A 19,863-nucleotide genomic window follows, 5' to 3' on the forward strand; every position below is an offset into this window, starting at 1 on the left:
CTGAGGCTCCCCACTCCCATATCCAGGTGCCAGAGGACACTCAATCCACCAGGAGCCTGAGACTTTCTCTCCTTCCTTATCCTGAGGTCTGAGGATCCCCCAACCCCAAAATTTCCATTCCATTCCAATCTCGCCCCCAAAATTCAGTCCTGCAGTTTCCCATTGTCACCACAAGGGGGAAGCAGGCACCCACAGCCAGTGCTGGGAATGGGGTAGAGACCATGGAAACTCACCTGGGTGACCCATTTCCAACACTTTCTTCCAACTATAACCTTCTTCTCCTACCACCTCCCCGCTCTCCCCCTCCCCAAAGGGAAGCAATGAGGACAAAAGCAGGGAACAGACTAGAAAAATAAGGGGCCAAGAGCAAAATGCCAAAATTAATCAAAAATAGAAAACTTTATTCATTCGGAGTGGGGCAGGGGGACCTGGAGTGTTTGTAGGGTTTCTGGGGGAGCCCCTCAGCCCCAAAGTCAATTGTTATTGTGACCAAGGGGGTTCACCTACAGTTTCTCTTCATTAGGTGGTGAAGTCAGGAAGAGCTGAGTTCAAATTCAGTCTCAAGCATTGACTAGCTCTGTGACCCCAGGAAAATCACTTTACCTGTTTGCCTCAGTTTCCTCAACTGTAAAATGAAGAAGATAATAATAATAATAACACCTACTACTCCCAGGGTTGTTGTGAGGATCCAATGGATAAGACTTTAAAAGCCCTTTGAAACCTTAAAGTGCTATTATCATTATTAATTACCCTCTTGCTGTGTTACACTGGGCAAGATGCTGCCCCTCTCTGGGGCTTCTATATCTATGAGATGGTGACAGTGACTTTGCTTAACCAAATTCCCCAGGAGTGGTGGGGGGCTAGGAAGAAGCAATTTATGGGAAGGGGCTTCATTTCAACAACATTCTTACACTGTATTACTCTTTGTATGTGTGTGTGACTTCAGTTAGTTACCCAAAGGAAGGTTAACTTTGAAGCCATTGAATCCAACCCCATCTTTTTACTGATGAAGGAAACTGAGTCACAGAGAAATGATTTGCCCAAGGTCACATAGCCAACAAGTTTCTAAGGCTCAGTTTTGAACCCATGTGTTTCTGATTCCAGGTCCAATGTTCTTCATGTCACTTCTCCTATGTCATAAACTGTATATTCTGAATTCTAACATTCTGTGTTCTAAAGAACATTTTCATGTTGTAGTCATTGTATTTAATGAGGATAAATGGCAGTGCATTAGTCTGAGGATGTGTTTTCAAATCCCAGCTCTGTTGTGTGACCTCTCTGGGCCTCAGTTTCCCCTTCTGTAAAATGAGCGGTTTGGATTAAGTAATCTCTAAGGTCCCTTCTGGCTGTGATCCATGAATCATCTTGGACCCCCCTCCTCCTACTTCTGACTTTTGTGTCAGTGTTTCCCTAGGAGTGCGAATGGGGTACATGAGGCATCCACACTCCCCTGGGTCACTGGAAATCAGAAACCATATTTCCCAGAAACTCGACTGTGTTTAGGAGGGGTATAACCTGTGGCCATGGACCCAAGGACAGGAAGTTGGCCCTCTTGGAAACAGAAACTAAAGTATTGTCCTCTGAACATTCCCTAACCCATTCCAGTCCTACTGACAATAGTCTCTTGGGTTTAGTACCTTCCCTCCTTTAGTCTATGACTGACAATTGTTCTCTCCCATTCTACATGGAGGGTCCCCCCACTGGCTCACCATTTCCAGGACCACCCACCATGAGTCCTTTCAATGTTGCCATGAAGATGGGGTGGGGCCAGGGTAAGGGAGGATGGAGAGCCTCTTGGGGCAGGGAGGGTCCTGAATTCTGGGCTCTTCGTGCTGTTGGAGGAGGGCCAGGAAGGGGCCCTAGGCTCCCTGGTGTTGGAATCGGTAGATGAGCTTCCGGAGCTCATCCCAGAAGAGCAGGCTGAGGACGGTGTGGGGGCCCAGGCGTAGATAGGCAGGTGCCAGACCCTTGTAGAGAGCCTGGGGACCCTCTGCCCGAAAGGTCTTCAGCAAGCAGTCAAGGACACCTCGGTACAGCTGGCCCTGGGGATAGGACAGGAAGGCAGGGGTGTCACTCATTTATCTTCCACATGCTCTGATCATTCTCTACCTTAAAGTTTCTTCATCTTTTTTATGAACTGGACATTCCTTTGGCCACCTGGTGAAGCCTGTGCATGTCTTCTCAGAATTATGTTTTTAAATGCATACAATAAAATATAGATTACAGAGTAAACTAATGTCATCTCCCTCCTATTTTTTTCTTTCATGGACCCCTTGCCCCAAATCACTCCACAGCCTCCTTGGAAATCTGTGGACCCCAAGTTAAGAACCCCAGGTCTCCATGCTTGCCTGAATGTGTAATTAGTTATCTCTTCTAGATTTGGAGCAACTAGGTGGTGCCTTAGTGCATAGAGTGCTGGGTCTGGAGTAAGGAAGACTCATCCTCCTGAGTTCAAATCCAGGCTCAGACACTTACTAGCTGTGTGACCCTGGGCAAGTCACTTAACCTTGTTTGCCTTAGTTTCCTCATTTGTAAAATGAGCTGGAGAAGAAAATGGCAAACCACTCCAGTATCCCTGCCAAGAAAACCGCAAATGGGGTCATGGAGAGTCAGGCATAACCAAAAGATGAGTGAACAAACAATAAAGACTTCTGATCACCCACCAAAAAAGAAAGAATCAACTCCAATCCTCACAGTCAAGTCAGAGAGGCTGGGCTCAAATCTTGGCTCTGTTACTTACTATCTGTAGGACCTTGGGCAAATCACTTTCTCTCTCAAGGTCTGAGCTTTCTCATCAATTAAACGAGGAATTAGCTGCTCCCCAAGACTCCTTCCAGATCTAAGTCCTAGCATCCTATTAGGTAAAGGCCAAACTGGTTCCAAGCTATTTGGCTACCCTTTTCTCACATTAATTCCCCTCGAGTAATTCTCCATTCTGCCTAATGAGATAAACTTCCATCCCTGTTCTCATCCTATTCTCTCCCTGCTCTCTGTGGTTAGTGGTGCCTAGAATATAATCTTCCTACCCATTCTGTCTCCTAGAGTCCCCCCGTCCCTGCTCCCTTCACGGTCCATTTCAGGTGCTAGCTTCTCCATTAAGTCACTCCTGATTTCCCATCCTCCAGGGGACTGTGACTCCTCTCTTCCTATTTCCCTAATTCTTCTGCATATCCTATTTCATTCTTCTTGGCATGTAAACTCCTCCTGTCCCCCAGAGAAAGCAATGTTAGAAATATTAGAAAAAGCAATTCATGTAAAAGGTGACTGAACAAACTTTGGAGCTACAGAACCCACAAAATGACACAGAGAAGCTAACCTCCCACTGGGGATAGCCCAGCAGGCTGCCAGGGAGCAGCCAGCGAAGGGCTCTGGGAGCCAACCCCAGCCTCGCCTGAGCCGGAGGTTTTAGCCCCAGGGCGGGCCTGACCAACCACCAGCTGGAGGGACTTCAGATCACCAGCAGCTGTGGCGGTTTCCAGAATTAAATATTATAAGCAGCCAGGAAGAAACAATTTGAATATTGTGGAAACACAATCAGGATAACACAGGATCTGGCAGCTTCTACACTGAGGGATCGAAGGGCTTGGAATATATTCTGCAGGTCAAAGGAGCTGGGATTAAAACCAAGAATCACCTACCCAGCAAAACTGAGTATCATGTTTCAGGGGAAAATATGGTCATTCAGTGAAATAGAGGATTTTCAAGCATTCTTGATGAAAAAAACAGAATTGAATAGAAAATTTGACATTGAGATACAAGAAGCAAGAGAAGAATGAGAAGGTAAACAGGGAAAAGAAATCATAAGGAACTTATCAAAGTTGAACTATTAACATTCCTACATGGAAAAAATGATAATTGTACCTTATGAAACTTTTCTCAGTAAAGAATAACTGAAGGGAATAGAAGTGTGTGTGTGTGTGTGTGTGTGTGTGTGTATACACACATATATATGTCTATATAGGAGGGTGTATGGGCATATGGATACATATGGTGAATGTGTGTATATATGTGTACAGGTATACATTGAGGGTACAGGACCAATTGAATAGGAAGGGGTGATAGTTAAAAGGTGAAATTGAGAGGTGAGAGAAGAATTTAACGAGAGGACATGGGGAGAGACAGAATGGGATAAACTATCTCATACAGAAGAGGTAAGGGAAAATGGTTACAATGGAGGGGAAGAACAGGAAGTCAAAAGGGTCGACCTTATTCTCATTGAATTTGGCTTAGGGAGGGAATGACATACACACTAAATATGGTATCTCACCCTACAGGAGAGTAGGGGGGAAGGGGATGAGAGGGAGGATAATAGAAGGGAGGGCAGGCTGGGGGAGAGGGAAGTTAGAAGCACTCATTTTTGAAAAGGGACAGGATCAAAGTAGAGAATAGAACAAGTGGGAGGTGGGATAGGAGGGAGGGAAATGTAGTCAGTCTTTTACAATATATCCAGTATGGAAATGTTATGCATAGCTACACATGTACAACCCATATTGAATTGCTTATCTTCTCAGTAAGGGTGACAAGGGAGGAAGGGAATGAATCTGGAATTCAAAGTTTTAAAATCAAATGTTTTATATATATTTATATATATATATATATACACACCCCCCCATATACATACATATACACACACACATATACGTGTGTGTGTGTGTGTGTGTATAAATATTAGAAAGAACCTTGTTGGCCAGAAGGCTTGAGTTTGAATATCAGCTCAGGAGCTACTTACTATACTTGTGGGACCCTGGCAAAGTCACTTAATCTTTGTTTTTCCATAAATGTAAAATGAGGCTATCAATAGCTGCTGTCCTGCCTACCTCACAGGACTGTTTGTGAAGATCCAGGGAAGTCATGTCTGCAAAGCGTTACATAAAGATCAGCTATTGTTAGATTGCAAGCTCCTTGAGGGCAGGGCCTATGTCACATCTATCTGTACATCCCAACATAGTGTAAGCTCCTTGAGGGCAGGACCTTGGTCACATCTATCCCATAACTTCCTGGCCATTTCCAAACTATGCTACCTTCACCCTTGCCCTCCTCCTACTGGAAACAGGACTCTCCCCTGGGACCCTGAACTGTGAGTGGTGAATTTTCATCTTTTCCTGCCCAGATCCAGGCCCCTGTGGCACTCCCTAGTCAGTTCCAAACTCTACCCATTGTCTTCTGTTAGAGTGTAAACTCCTTCAGGGCACAAACCAACTTGCTTCCTTATTTTTGTAGCACTTGGCACTGTCCCATAATAAGCATTTAATAAATGATTTGGTTGGTCTCCAGCTCAAGAGTACAGTGCCTTGCACTTGATAGGGGTTTAATAAATGTTCATTGAATTTAAGGATGGGGGAGGTCCTGGGTTGCTTTGGTCAAAGAATTCACCATCCAGGAGTCAGCCTGCTGGGGATGAGACTCTCAGGACTTAGCAGCAGACAGTAGGCCTGGACAGTTGCCAGGATCATACCTGAAGCCAGCTTCAAGTGGTAAGAAAAAAGATGGAAAAAAGAGAAGACGGGCTGGGCCTGGGAGAATATTGGAAACTGACCTGGGTGACTTGTTACAGATGGGGAGAGTATAAGGAAGGACTGAGAAAGACCTCCAGTGTGTTGACTGGATCCCTATGGAGGACATGGGCAAAAGTATCTTTAGACAAGAAGGTCTGGATGGGTTGCTACATCCATATGACCCGAGATCCAGGGAGTCCTCAAGAGCCACAGTCTCTACCACAAAGATAGGAGGCAGTGGGGCCCAGGGGAAAGAGCATGGGATTTTAGAGTCAAAAGCCCTGGGTTCAGATCCCAGGTCTATTACAACTAGTACCTGTGTGATCTTGGTGAAAGTTACATCTCTCTGGGCCTCACTTTCCTCTTCTGTATAATGGGGAAAGGGTTGGAACGCAATAAACGCTAAGATTTTCTGACTCTAGACAGAAGATCCTATGGGTGTATATCTGTGTCTGTCTGACCAATGTGTAGAACTACATACCCCCTCCATCTCCTACCAGGCCTCCTGCATGCCATGCCCACTTCTTCACTCCCTCTATCCACATCCCATGTACTCCCTATGTACTCACCCTTCCTGTTGGGTTCACAGGCTGATTGTACAGGCGGGTGCTGACCACATCAAATGGTGTCATTACAATGACCACTGCCACACTGCTGATCATACCCGCAGCCAGGGCCACCAGCCAGCTGTCCTTCTGGAACCACTGCAAGGAGACAGGAAGCCCCATAAGCTGATCCCAGACTCCTCTCCCCTCTGAAACTTCAACCCTCGTCTTACTTTATAAAACTCACTTAATGTCCCTCCTGGATAGATGGGACCACAGATTGGAGCGAAAAGAACCTGTTTGGGGGACCTGTGTTCTAGACCTGCCACTGACTCTGTGTGACTTTGGGGAAGTCATTTAATGTCTATATAAATGAGGAGGTTGCATCAGATTGCCAAAATTGATCAAAAAGAAAAAAATGAGAAATGGTGGAGAGGCTGTGGGAAAACAAGAGGCCTCTTGGTGGATCAGTGAACCAGTCCAACCATTCTGTAAAGAAACTTGGAACTATATCTCAAAAACTATTAAACTATGCATATCCTTTGACCCATAGGTCTATAGACCAAAGAAATAAAAGAAAGAAAAGGACCCATATGTACAAAAATATTTATAACAGCTCTTTTTGTGGTGGCAAAGAACTGGAAACTGGTGGAGTACCCAACTGGGGAATGGCTGAACAAGCATATGAATGTGATAGAACATTTTTATTCTAGAAAAAATGATGAAAGGGATGGTTTCAGAAAGACCTGAGAAGATTTATATGAACTGATGCAGAATGAAGTGAGCAGAACCAGGGAGAAAATGTTATACAATAACAATAACATTGTAAAGCAAACAATTTTGGAAGACTTGAAAACTGTCATCAACACAATGGCCAACCACAATTTCCAAGGCCATCCACCTCCTGTTAGAGAGCTGATAGAGTGCATATTGATACATAGACACACACACATGTACACATGTGCGTGTACATATATGTATATGTCTGTGTGTGTCTGTGTGAAAATGACACATGGCCAATTTGGACATTTTTTTTGCTTGGCTATACCTGTTTGCAATGAAGGTTTTATTTTTCTTTCTCATTGTGGGCTGGGGAAAAGGAGAATTTTCACTGAAGAAAAAAAATTTTTTTAAATGAGGGGGTTAGAACAGAGAATAATATTAATATCAGATGTTTATATGATCCTTTTAGGGGCAGCTAGGTGGTGCAGTGGATAGAAGTCAGAACTTGGAGTCAGGAAGACTCATCTTCCTGGGTTTAAATCTGGCCTCAGACACTTACTGTCTGACCCTGGGCACTTAACCCTGTTTGCCTCAGTTTCCTCATCTGTAAATTTAGTTGGAGAAGGAAATGACAAACCACTCCAATATCTCTGCCAAGAAAACCCCAAATGGTGTCAGACACAACTGAACCATAGCAATATAGCCCTTGGAGTTTTGTAAGGCATATTTATTTGGTAAAAGCCCTGGAGGCGGTGATATTATTATTCCCAGCTCCCAGTCCCTTCTGCCGTCCCCAAAGCCCATCATCCTGTGCCACTGTTTAAGTGACTTATCAAGGATCTCACAGCTAGTAAGTACCTGAAGAAATAAGTTCTTCTCCAAGTGCACTATCTTCCGCATCTTCCAAAGCACTCCCTTCTCCCCCCCACCCCCAGGCTGGAAAAATGGCTCACTGGGACTTTTTCTTGGCTTTCTCAAACAGAATTCAGTCTGGTGTATTTTCTAGGCCTTTGTGGAGGAGGTTTAGTAGGGAGCTAGGCTGTACTGTTTCCTCTAGTTCCGCCATCTTGATTCTGTCCCATTGTGTCCTATCCACTAGGTAAGGTCCCTTAGCTCAAAAATACCATGATTCTTTGCCAGAAGCTCTGGATAGGGTGTTCCTGAAACCCAGGTGCTAGCCTCATGTTTGACTATATAACTTTGGACATACTACTTCCCCAACCTGGGCCTCAATTTCCTCACTAGTAAAATGGTGATAATAAACCCTGTACTACCTAGCTCGCTGAGTTGTGAATAAAGCACTCTGTCAAACTGAAATTGCTTTAGAAATGTGAGCTGTTTCAGGGAGTTGAGTACCCCGAGACCCCTCACCTCATGGTCCTGTACCCACGTTTTGGCCGAAGCGAAGGTGGCCAATTGGGCGGCCGATCCCACCATGACCCTGGGCACGGCCCCACCAACTCCTCTCCATAGACCTGGGAGTCCCTGCTGCCGCCAGATGGTTTCCAAGGCACCAAAGGCAGTCTGTGGAGAGAGAAAGAAAGAAGAGAGGACAGACTGACCGGCTTCCTGCCCATCCTGGGGGTAGCCGGGCCCTTGGGGATAAGTGGTCCCACTCCCCTTCTGGAGCCCCTTGAGGCTCTTAGCCTGGGGTCCAGGAGGTAGAACAGCAGTGCTCAGACAGGCAAACTCCTTGGAGAGGGGAAGAAAGGGAGAAGACCCCTCACCTGGTGCTGGTGCTGATGTCCAACAGCCAGGGGAGCCGCTGTCTTTGTCTGCAGCTGTGTTTTGACCTGAAAAGATAGATCACAGCATCACAGATCTAGGGTTGGAACAGGTCTTCAAGAGCATCCAAGACCCCCATAATTTTATTTATGAGGAACCCGAGAGCCAGAGACACTGTGATTTGCCCAGAATCACATAGGTAGTAAGAAAAGCATGGCTGGAATTTGAACTCAGGTCTTATGACTCTAAGCTCTGCCTTGATATACAGAGCAGGGTGGGGAGAGTGGAAGCAGGTGACAGTCCCCAGTAGGCCACAGGCCAAGGGGCTATTCCACACTCTCCATAGAGGAAAATGTCCATGGGGCAGAGAACCACTAATTTCTCCCAGTCCTTGCCCCTAGGGGATCTCTGACTGAATACAATAATCTCAGAATAAAAAAATCCTCAGAGGGCTCCTAGTCCAACCAATATCTGGGATCCCTCTTTCAACATCCCTGACAGGTGGGTCAACCATCCTCCCTTTGAAGCCCTCCAGGAAGGGACAACACTTTGGAACAGCTCTAACAATTAAGTACAGAGCGCTAGACCAGATGGGTCAGCTGGGTTCAAATCCCACCCTTCCTACTCACCTGGCCTCCTTAACCTCCCTGGGCCTCAGTTTCCTTATCTGCAAAAGGAGGAAGCATGATAGATGACCACTGAGGACCCTCCCAACTCTAAAGCCATGATCCTAAGTCAAAAAATCTCAGCATTAGGACCCTTAGATGTCACATGGTACCGGGAGCGCCTAGTCTGATAAGGGGTTGTCCAGCCTCCATTCATTCATTCAATAAACGTTTATTAAGCTACTTTGTGCCAGACATTATGCTAAGTGTCGGGGTTACAAAGAGGCAAAAGTTTGCACTCTAGTAGGGAGTTCAACATGCAAATAAATATCTACAAAAGCAAGCTCTATCCAGGATAAATAGGGAATAATTAACAGAGGGAAGGCACTGGAATTGAGAGGGGCTGGGGAAGGCTCCCTGTAGGAGGTAGGATTTGAGTTGGGACCAAAAAGAAGCCTCGGCTGGAACCCCTCCATTGGTGAACATTCTAACCCTTCCCCTCCTTGGGTAGCCTACTTCACTTTGGGCAGCTGTTAAGAAGATTTTCTCTCTCCTGAGCCAAAATCAGCCTCCCTGACACTTTCACCCGTTCTTCCATTCCTCCTAGGAGGAGCACAAGATTTGGAATCAGAAGACATGGGTTTGAATCCTGGCTGGGTGACTATCTACCTACGTGACCTTGGTCAAATCACTTGCCCCTGTCTCTGGGTATCATTTGCTTCATCTGTGAAATGAGAGGGATAGTCGAACTAAATCAGGGGTTGTTAGCCTTTTTTTAATGTCATGGACCCCTTTGCAGTCTGGTGAAAACTACAGGTTCCTCCTTCTTAGAACAATTAAAAAAATTCATAATTGGAAGAAATGCCAAATTTCAGTTAGGAGATGGTGAAAATAAAACTTGAAAAAACCCTTTCCTCTCCTATCCAAACTCATGAACCCGTTGGAGTTAAGAACTCCAGGACTCAGAGGGTGTCTTCTGGCACTGGTGTCCTTTGTTAAGAGGGGGGGAGAAGGCAGTGAAGGCTATGCCAGTCTACTCACCAGGTATGCCGGGCTCCCGATGAAGGCTCCCAGAGCTCCGGCCAATGCCCCAGCAGCCACAGTGCCCCCATGGTGCTGGGTGAGGCCAGCCTCCAAGGCCAGAGAATAGCAGTAGAATCTGACTCCATTCATAACCCCCTGGTAGAGCAGGGCAGCTCCCAGTCCCTTCTGCAGTCCCCAAAGCCCATCAGCCTGTGCCACAGTGCTCACAGAGCGCAGGAGCCCCCTATAGGGCCGGGAGTACGTCCCCCTGGCCTGCAGCTCACCCTGGAGCTGCAGCCTTGTCTTTACCACCTCCAGGGGATTGGTGAAGACACAGGCTAGGCAGCAGGCTGAAGCACCCAGTACAAGGTCCACAGCTGGGGACACAGACACAGGCACAGCCCCGCTGGCTACAGGGGGGCTCTCCATGGCCCCTTTCTGGCTCAGGGAACAAGGGGAGCTATGACCAGAGTAGGGGCATGGGCTGGGATGTGAACAAACAAAGGCTCGGCCCACCTGCAGGGTGGGGGAGGGAAGGGGGGGTGAGATGGCCACAGGGAGTGGCTCGAGCTACTATGCAAGGCACAGGGCGGAGGGGCCAGAGGGCTAGGACCAGGGAACAGAGGGGTAAAGGTACATGGGGTAGGTTGGGAACAGGTGAAGGGAGGGCTAGGAACAAGGAAGAAAAGGCATTCTCAGGGAACAGAGGACGGGAGCTAAGGGGAAAGAGGGCAGGCGACAGAGGGGAGGACACTAGGCAGACCCAAATCTTGTAGGAGACAGCAGCTGCCCGGCTCACCAAGCTCAAGTGTCCTCTGGACCACTGAATCTTGTCTCCAGCCCAGCCAGTGCCCACTCAGGCAGGAACCCAAGCTGGGCGCCAAGACGTTCCCACTGCCTGGGCCGGGCCAATCCCCGAGGCTGCGGCTCCTCACACCTCCCTGGCTTGGGGGAGGTGCCTAGGCCCTGGGATCTGGAGGAAAGGTCACTGCAGGGTGGAGTGAGGATGGGCAGAAAAGCTCCAGGGCAGGAGGGAGGGAGAGGAGCAGAGGAAAGCCTAACTAGCAGAGTCAACTGCCCTCCCTCCCTCTCTCCCTCCAGGTGGGTTGCACAGTGGCTAGACCTTTAGACCTGGAGTCAGGAAAATGTGGGTTCAAATCCAGCCTCAGACACTTTACTATCTGTGTGACCCTGGGCAAGTCACTTTGCCTTCTGATGGAGTGCAAGCAGAACTAGTGCCTATAGGGCCACCTAGCTGCCTTTATTAGGTTCTTAATAAATACTTAATTGGTCTCAGGGTTTCTACTTAGCTACCAGATGCATGCTCTTAAAACCCAGATCTGATCTTGTCATTGCCCTGTTCACAAACTTTCAGGAGGAGGCTTCAGCCTTGCATTTAAAGTCCTCCATTATCTGGAGGAGGAAGAAGAGGAGGGGGAGGATGAAGAGGAGGAGGAAGAGTAGGGGGAGGAGGGGAGGAGGAAGAGGAGGAGGAGGAAGAGGGGGGAGAGGGGAAGGGGCAAGGGGGGGGGGGAGGGGTGGAGGTAGAGGAGGGGGAGAGAAGGGGGAGGAGGAAGAGGAGGAGGAAGAGGAGGAACAAGCATTAAGCATTTATTAAGCTCCTACTATGTAAGAGGCACTTTACAAATATCATCTCACTGGATTCTCACAACAACCTTGGAAGGTAGGTGCTATAACTATTCCCATTTTGTAGCTGGGGAAACTGAGGCAGAGAGCAGTTAAGTGACTTGCCCAGGGTCACATAGCTAGTAAGTGTCTGAGGCTGGATTTGAACTCCAGTCTTCCTAACTCCAACCCCAGTGCTCTGTGCACTATGGTGTCCCCTACCTGCCTCTACCTACCTCTCTGGTTCCTACCTACCTTTCTTCTCCATTTAAGGACTGTATGTTTTAGCCAGACTAGCCTCCCACTTGGCACTTGGCAAGGGCTGGTCTCATGCCTGGAATTTACTTCTCACTTCCACCTCTTAAAACCCTTAACTCCCAGGCTCCTAATTCCTGGCCCCTCTGCCCAGTTTAGCTCTCTGAAATTACCTTCTATTTACTATTTGTTTACATCTTGTATCTACCTTCCGAAGAATGTAAGTTCTTTGAAGGCAAGAACTGTGATTTTTTTTCATGGCATCCCCAGAACTTGGCATGGTTCCTGGCACATAGTAGGCATAAGTCAATCAAGAAATAAATACCTACTATGTTTGAGACCATCCCTGACGTCCAGGAGTTCACAGTCTAATGGGGAATAAAAAAGGTGACAAATTAATGTTTGCTCAATAGCAACGTCTTCACTTATGTAACATCACCTCTTGGCTAAGTGTGGTGCCTGGTACTGACTGTGCCCTTATTCCAGAAGGGCCCTGAGTAGGGGTAAGAGGACTTGGGATATCTTGTTATTTCCTGGTTACCCTGTGTGTCCTTGATGATGCACAATTGATCACATGTGAACTCCTTGAGGTCAGGGACCGTCTTTGGTCTTAGCACAGTCTGGCACACAGTAAGCACTTAATAAATGCTTCATTCATCATTCCTTCATGTAGTCTCCCCCATTAAACTGTGAACTTTTTGAAGGCAGGGATTATCTTTTGCCTTTCTTTGTACTCCCCAGTGCCTAGCACAGTGTCTGGTACATAGAAAGGTGCTTAATAAATGCATATTGACTGACTATTCTGGTTAATGCTGCCCAGGGTTAACGGCCTAAGTTCTTTTGGCATTCACATCACACTGAGCTTACAGACACTCAGACCTCGGGGATTTCCCCCATCTACTAATGTCTGATCATCTGGGGCATTTGTGGGGGACCCCTTTCTCAGAGAGAGAGAGGAAGGGCTCTGACTGTATTTGGACCATGAGGATCTGGATTAGAATTCAGACTCTTACTGCTCAACCTTGGGGAAGTCAGTTGACTTTTCTGGGCCTCCATTTGCTCTTTCAAAATGAAAAGATTAGGCTAGGTGATCTCTAAAGGGCCTCCCATCTCCAGATCTGTGTGCTTGGGCTACTGATGCTGAGTCCCCGGAGGAGAAGAGTCCACTAGATTCCGAGCCCTCTGCGGCTTCGGCTGTGGTCCTTGACCTCAGGCAGGGCAGGGCAGCTAACCTCTCGGGGACCACATACCTGCTCATCAGAAAGTTGATGGGGCAGGGCTAGATAGCTCTTTCCAGATCTAAACTACAGGACTCTGGGTGATGGGGGCGGGGGGTGGGGACAGGATGTGCCCCCTGGGGTGTGCATCCCATGAAAACAACTCATTCAAGATGAACCCCTGACAGAGAGAAAGGGTCAGTGACCCTTAGTAGCCACCACGTTTGCAGGTGCTTCAAGGACTCCAGGTCTTGCCCCTCACCCAAGATAGGGCAGGATGACCCCTGCAAATGGAATGGGAGGTTTAGGAAGGGAGTTTTGTGGTCACTCCCTCATCTTACAAACTAAGAAACTGATGCCTAGGGAGGTTGTGACTGGCCCAAGGTCACTGAGCTAGGTAAGGGAGTCTGATCCCAGGTGCTTGACACCTCTCATCCAGCTTTGACTCGCCCAGCTCTGTACCCTTGGGGCATCTGCCCACCTGCTGTAAAATGTTAGGCACTCCCTAACCTCACAGGCTTGTACTGAGGAATGTGCTTTCTGGGAGCATAAGCATTTATTAAGTGCCTACTGTGTGCAGGGCGCTGGGGATAGAAGGACAAAAAATGGGACTCTCCTCATTCTCAAGCTTAGGAACCCATGGGAAGTCAGAAATAAAAGGGAGGGGAAGTGAGGATCCTGAGCTCCGGAGGTGCTCAAGGGTGGGAACGGGAAATAAGCCACTGACAAACTGAGATAATATAATGTCTTTTATTAAAAAAAAAAAAAAACAACCTTTCCCATCCCCTCCAGGGGAGGGGGAGCTGTGGCTATTCCTGTAAGTTCCTGTGGCCGAGGAGGCATGGCGTAGAGAAGGGGGGGCCCCCCTTCCCCAGGCCCCCCCTTGCCCTGTGTTGCCTCATAAGCCTTTCCTAACGGAGGAGACAAGATCAGGGATGGAGGCAGGGATGGCTGCATCCCCCTCGTCTGGACCCCCAGTCCTTGACCCCAGCTTTCCCCTCCTGGCTGATGGGTAGCTCCTCTGGCCCCAGTCACTGTGGGGAGGGGGGAGTTGTGTGTGACTGGTGCCAGACATCCAGAGAAGGCACCCACCCACCCACCCTCTGCCCAGGGTGTGCACTGGAGCCCTGCACTTTGGGATGAAGCTGAAAGGAGATGAAGACATGCACACAAGCTCCCCCTTCTGCCACGGACTCATGGCATTTATAGGTGCTGGGAGGGGGCACTCCTGGGATGCACCCGTTCCCCTGGCCCAGCTGCCGCCTGAAACCCAAAGCAGAGACAGGACTTCCAGCCGGCCGGGCATGAACCTTTCATGGGATATCTGTATATTATTATTATTCTTGTCATCAGCGGCATCAGCTTGAAGCCAGCAGGGTACCCCCCAGTCTGGGCCCGGGATGAGGGGAGGGCCGCTGCAGAGCCCACAGGGCTCACTCTCTGTCTCTACCCCATTCCCAAAGCACGGGCACCTGGAACACAGCCCCAGAAGACCCCGTCTGGGCTGGGGGGGTGCATCGCTCCCCCTGCAGACTGGGGCAGGGAGATCCTTTGCCCAGGGGGGGCCTCTCCCTCCCGCTGGCTCGGAGGAGCTGGGCCCGGAGCACAGTCCAGCTCTGGTCTCAGCACCAGGGGTCCCGAGAGGCTCGGCCACGGCACAAGCTGTCACTCCTCTGCCAGGCACTGTGAATGAGGCTCAGAGCATCTTCGAATTTCTTCTTGTTGGAGGTTTCCTGGATTTCCTTGTGTGGGAGCTCCACCTGTGGAGAGAGATGGGGAAGGGAAGAAGGAAGAGGCAAGGAAGCCTGCTTTGAGATTGGGGGGCAGTCAGAGGAAAAGGGGGTCAACAGACTAGAATTGTGGGTTCATAGATTTAAAGCTGAGGTCTTAAAGGCTACTCTTGTCCAAACCTCTCATTTTACAGATGAGGAAACTGAGGCATGGGGGGGGGGAAAGGGGGCGTAGAGTTATTAAATAACTTCCTCAAAATCACACAGGAAATGAGCAGCAGATTGGAATCCAAGTCCTCTCACCCCAAATCCAGCACTCTCTGAAATGCACCTACACATGGATTAAAACAGGAAGCCCTTTGAGAAATGGGACCTGGCTTTGAATTAAAGGCTCTAATCCCCCTTGGTGACCCTGGATAAATCACTTCCCTCTTCTTGGAGCCTCAGTTTCCTCCTGGACAAAGGGAGCACACTGGACTAGATGACCTCTGATGTGCTTCCCAACTCGTGAGCTACAAACTCAAGGCAGACATTTATAGGTTAAAATAAAATCAGACTGACCCGGATTGGATCCTAGGGTTTGGTCCCAGCTGGGCCACAGTTACCCTGGGTGAGCCTGAGTCCCTGCTGGCCCTTCTGCCCATCTCCAGCTCGGCCTACAGCTGGGGCATAGATGGAAGGTCGAGGCGGGTATCTGTCTCAGACTATAAACTCTGACATCCTATGGTGCAAGGTTTCTTCCAGGCCCAAGGTTCTATGACTATTAATTATCATCATTAAATAGGTATTTATTAAACAAATATTTAAGATGTCTCAGGCACTGGACAATGAGAACTAGTCAGAAGAGCTTTGGTTTTGGAGTCTAAGAATCTGAGATTGAGTCTTGGCTTTAATAGGTGTGTCACCTTGGGCTGGTCATCTAACCTCTGTAGGAAATTGTCACACAACCAGAGACAACCTGAATGGGAAGGGGTTCTGGAGGGCAGCCAGGCCAACCCTGACCTACAAAACCAATCTCCTCTATAACCTGCCCAACAAGGATCTTCCGGTCCCTTTCTGAGAACCCCCAGTGAGGGGAGAAAATCCAGCCTTCCCACTTTTGGACAGCTCCAATGTTTACAGAGGTTTTCTGGACATCAAACAGTAATCTGACTCTGTGACTTTAACCCGCTGGTCCTGGTCTGGGGCCAAGAAGAACGACACTAATCCCCCTTTCACGTGCTTAAAGACACCTATCATGTCCTCCCCTGGTAAAAAAGCCTTCTGGGAGAGAAGTGAAATTCTGGACAAAAGGGCTTTCTGAATTCTGCAGATTTTTATCCAAAGCCCCATATCTGAGGAATAGAGTGAACTGAAAGGGGATAACTGGCATGATTAGAGTGTTTCTGAGGCTTAGCCTACATCCGTTTTTGAGCTGCACAGGCCCCCTGTGAAGCAAGGATTCCAGGTGCAATTTTCACAGTCTTACAGATGGGGAAATTGATGCACAGAGAGTGGAGATAACACACACTTGTGTTGCCTACCTCAGTGTGAAAGTGGGGCTTAGCAGAAAGAGGTCTGGCCTTGGAATCAGGATGAGAAGATGTGGGTCCATATCCTTCAACTTCCTTTCTAGGATGGTTCTGAGCCTGTGCCCTGGAGAGCTCATCCCCCACTGGAAGGCAGCAGGGATCTGGTCATGCCGTTCGGCATTGTGTAAGCACCAGGTGAGGACCCAGATGACTCTGACCTGGATGGCGGCATGGGCCAGCACACCAGCAAAAAGAGGCCTCAAAATGGCCAAGGCCGAGGAGACCAAGAATCTCAAGGTCAGCTTCAGGACCCTGAATCAGGCCCTGCCGATGTCAAGGCCACTGCAGGGCCTTAGAGGTGGGGAAGTGGGAAGAGAGGGTGAGGGGCTCAAGCCCCCCTTGGTTCCTGGCTCCTTCTGGCTCTAAGTCCCATGGTAAATATGGGAAACCATTTTGGACTGGACCTCTGATTTAAACAATGTAGGGAGCTTCTAGTGCGGAAACTGTTCACCAGTTAAGATCAGTCATTCCTCTGATACCTAGTCTTAAGGGAGTTGTATGGGACACTGAGAGATTAAGAAAACTACCTATGGCAGCTGGAATTGAAGCGCACAGAGCACTGTGCCTGGAGTCATGAAGGTCCGAGTTCAAATCTGGCATCACTTACTAGCTGTGTGATCCTGGGCAAGTCACTTAACCTCTGTTTGCCTCAGTTTTCTCAACTGTAAAATGGGCATAATAACGGCCCCTACCTCCCAGGGACATTGTAAGGCTCCAATGAGGATATTTTCCAAATGTCTGGCACATAGTAGGTGTTATCTCCATGGTCCCAGACCTAGTGTCAGGATATGACTCCAGCTTCCTTACTCCAAGGTCAGATCCCTTCAAGTGCTTCAGCTATATTGTGGGGTGTTACTGCTGTTATGTGTTTTTCCATGTCCAGGCCCCGTTCAGGGTTCTGACTCCCCTAGTCCCTTGGTCTGTTCCCGAGGAGGGTTACCTGGTAGACAGCTCTCCACCCAGAGCTCAGTGCAGAGAGGAATCGGTCCAGTTCCGTAGTGCAACTCAGATAGATGACCCAGGGAGGGAGAAGCTGCTGCCGGTCCTGGGAGAACTCCTGGGGGCAGAGGAAACAGTTAGGGCCCAAGAGGATACAGGAGGGCTCCCCCCAGACACCTCCGCATCTCTGGTCCTCACCAGGACGCAGTACTCTTTGCCGGGCTCGGTGGAAACGGTGGCGATGTCAGCCAGCTCTGCCATGCCCAGTGAGCGGAAAAAGCTGGTCTGACAATCCTCGTGGCATGTGAAGAGCCGGTCATCGGTGATCACCAGGCAGCAGGGGAGGCAGGGGCTGGGGGCAACGCCCTGGGGGATGACCTGGGCCACAGACAAGGGAGTCAAAGGTCAGCCAGCCCAGCAAAGACCCGGGCTTCTCGCTCCACCTTCCCTCTCACACTCCCTGCTGCTGATACCCTTTCCTACTCTTGGCTGGTGGGTCTAGGAGGGTTCCCTTCTAGAGACCAGGTGAAAGCAGAGGACCATTGATTTAATATTGGAAGGGATCTTCAAAGACATTAGATATAACTCCTGTGTTTTATAGATGAGGAAACTCAGGCCCAGAAAAGTTAAGCCACTTGTCCAGGCTCTCACAGCTAGTATGTGTCTAAGGTAAGATTAGAACCCAGCTCCTGGCTCTAAATGCAGCTGTACCATACAGCAGTGAACTGGGCCTTACATCACACCTGCCTCCTGGCTCTTCATCGCAGGTCATTGGAAACTACCCTCACAAACTGGAAGTCTGGTCTTGTTCCAGTCCCAAGGAGCCCTAGGAGCCTACCCCTCTCCTCTCTTGGGGTGTGGGCTGTCTGTCTGCCCATCAATAAGAACTCACCCCTTTAGAAACAGCCTGGCAGAGGTGCTGCATCCAGTCGGCCATCTCCGTCTCGTCAGTGGCGCTCAGCTCCAGGGAGGGCCGGTCAGTAAGGATCACCTGGAAGGCGTGGGGCCGATCTGTGGTGTTGGACCTCCGGCAGCCGCCACATTGCTCCCCCCTGGGTCCAACCGCGAAACAGGGTGAGGGAGGGAAGGGGGAAGGGGACACAGGGTGACCCCAACCCATGCCCCAGAGGCCCAAGGGGCTGCTGGCCTTGGCTTGTGTCCCACTGGCCAAAAGCCTCATCCTTGGAACTCTCTGGGACGTTCCTGATGCTTCTCCTAAAGGCTGGGCTTTGCCAAAACCTCTGAGCCCCTAAGTGCTCAGAAAGACCAGAAAGCTCTCTTCCCTAGCCTTGTCCTTGACCACTGATCACAGCATGGTTCCAGAAAACTCTGGGGTTCCCAGCTCTCACCTTTAGAGCTTGTCCATGTTCACAGATTTCTTCCCAAATGTTATGTCTTTCTCATAAGGATGGAGAGGCAGGGGAAAGGGGGTGTGATCTCAGGGTCACACACTGCCTGTTTGGCCCTGGGCCAGTCTCATAACTTTTCAGTGGTCCAGGCAACTACCTCCCACTGTGCAGAACAGCTATCTGCATTGGTAGAAGGATTTTCCTCACTGGGGAGGTCCCAACCACAATGAAATCACAGGTCTGGATTCTCCTTTTGAAAAATTCCAGCCCTTGAAGGTGGTTTTCACGTCTCCGTCCTAGCTAGGCCCTCTCTTCTAAGGCTCCATATCAGTGGGAAACGAGGGAGAAGAGCCCTGGGAAGTCTGCAGGGGGCTGGGGTCCCAGGCATGAAGACAGCAAGCCCACCCTCCCTGCTCCTCCAAGTCTCCAGAAATACCTACCCCATGTTCACAGAGAGCAGAGGGATGACATCAGTGCGGTCCGGATACTGGTAGAGGATCCCATTGCTATAGGAAGGAAGATAAGGGCAGGGGTGAAGGGTGACGGGTCTAGGTCCTCAGCACGATGGCCTCTGCTGGGGACCCTGGCAGCTCTAAGCTCAGAGGCACATGGGGAAGTCATGGGAGCCAGGGGTCTGGGCTCCGCCCCACCTCCAATGTCTACTAGCTACAGGCCCCATGTCTACAATGGGGGCAATGAGGTGCCACTGCTCCCCAGACTGCAGGGGCAAAGGGTTCAGGGAACCTCGGAGCCCTTGTCCCAACCTGCCTCGGCTACACACCTGAGGACCACGAAGCAGGACTTCCAGTGCTCCTTGCCCAGGTACGAGGTGCCGGCCTTATAGTGCAGAATCCCTTCTTTGGTGACTACGTTCTCCATCGAGGAATAGTGGCAGGGGACAGGCCCTGGGGTGTCATCCAGAGGGTCCTCCCAGTGCACCAGCCCATAGAACCGCACAGTGACTGCTGATGCCTATGGTTGGGGAGAGAGAGAGACAGAGAGAGAGAGAGAGAGAGGGAGAGACAGAGAGAGAGAGAGAGAGAGAGAGACAGAAAGAGAG

The 19,863-nt window shown here is 49.4% G+C and overlaps 2 protein-coding genes across 3 annotated transcripts in view; both read right to left on the reverse strand.

The window, feature by feature from the left end:
- Positions 1–380: 380 nt before the first annotated feature.
- SLC25A34 (solute carrier family 25 member 34) lies at positions 381–11,472 on the reverse strand. The gene is made up of 5 exons (XM_069078348.1): positions 10,135–11,472; positions 8,491–8,556; positions 8,135–8,287; positions 6,065–6,199; positions 381–2,042 (listed from the first exon to the last, which is right to left on the reverse strand). Exons 1-5 carry the CDS (start codon positions 10,543–10,545, stop codon positions 1,860–1,862), a joined length of 948 nt encoding a protein of 315 aa, XP_068934449.1. The 5' UTR covers positions 10,546–11,472; the 3' UTR covers positions 381–1,859.
- Positions 11,473–13,945: 2,473 nt separating this feature from the next.
- The window catches only part of PLEKHM2 (pleckstrin homology and RUN domain containing M2), a 66,589-nt gene continuing 60,671 nt past the window's right edge, over positions 13,946–19,863 (reverse strand). For both annotated transcript variants that reach the window (XM_069078930.1, XM_069078929.1), the window contains 6 exons: positions 19,585–19,775; positions 19,244–19,309; positions 18,347–18,506; positions 17,653–17,832; positions 17,456–17,572; positions 13,946–14,974 (listed from right to left, as the gene is read on the reverse strand). In XM_069078930.1, the coding sequence (XP_068935031.1) occupies positions 14,837–14,974; positions 17,456–17,572; positions 17,653–17,832; positions 18,347–18,506; positions 19,244–19,309; positions 19,585–19,775 (852 nt within the window). In that variant the 3' untranslated portion in view covers positions 13,946–14,836. The remainder of the gene's footprint in view (positions 14,975–17,455; positions 17,573–17,652; positions 17,833–18,346; positions 18,507–19,243; positions 19,310–19,584; positions 19,776–19,863) is intronic.

The sequence above is a fragment of the Petaurus breviceps genome, unplaced genomic scaffold (genome assembly GCF_028583685.1).
Source record: "Petaurus breviceps papuanus isolate PSGF00001 unplaced genomic scaffold, PetGlider_PUasm1.0 91041, whole genome shotgun sequence".
NCBI lineage: Eukaryota > Metazoa > Chordata > Mammalia > Diprotodontia > Petauridae > Petaurus > Petaurus breviceps.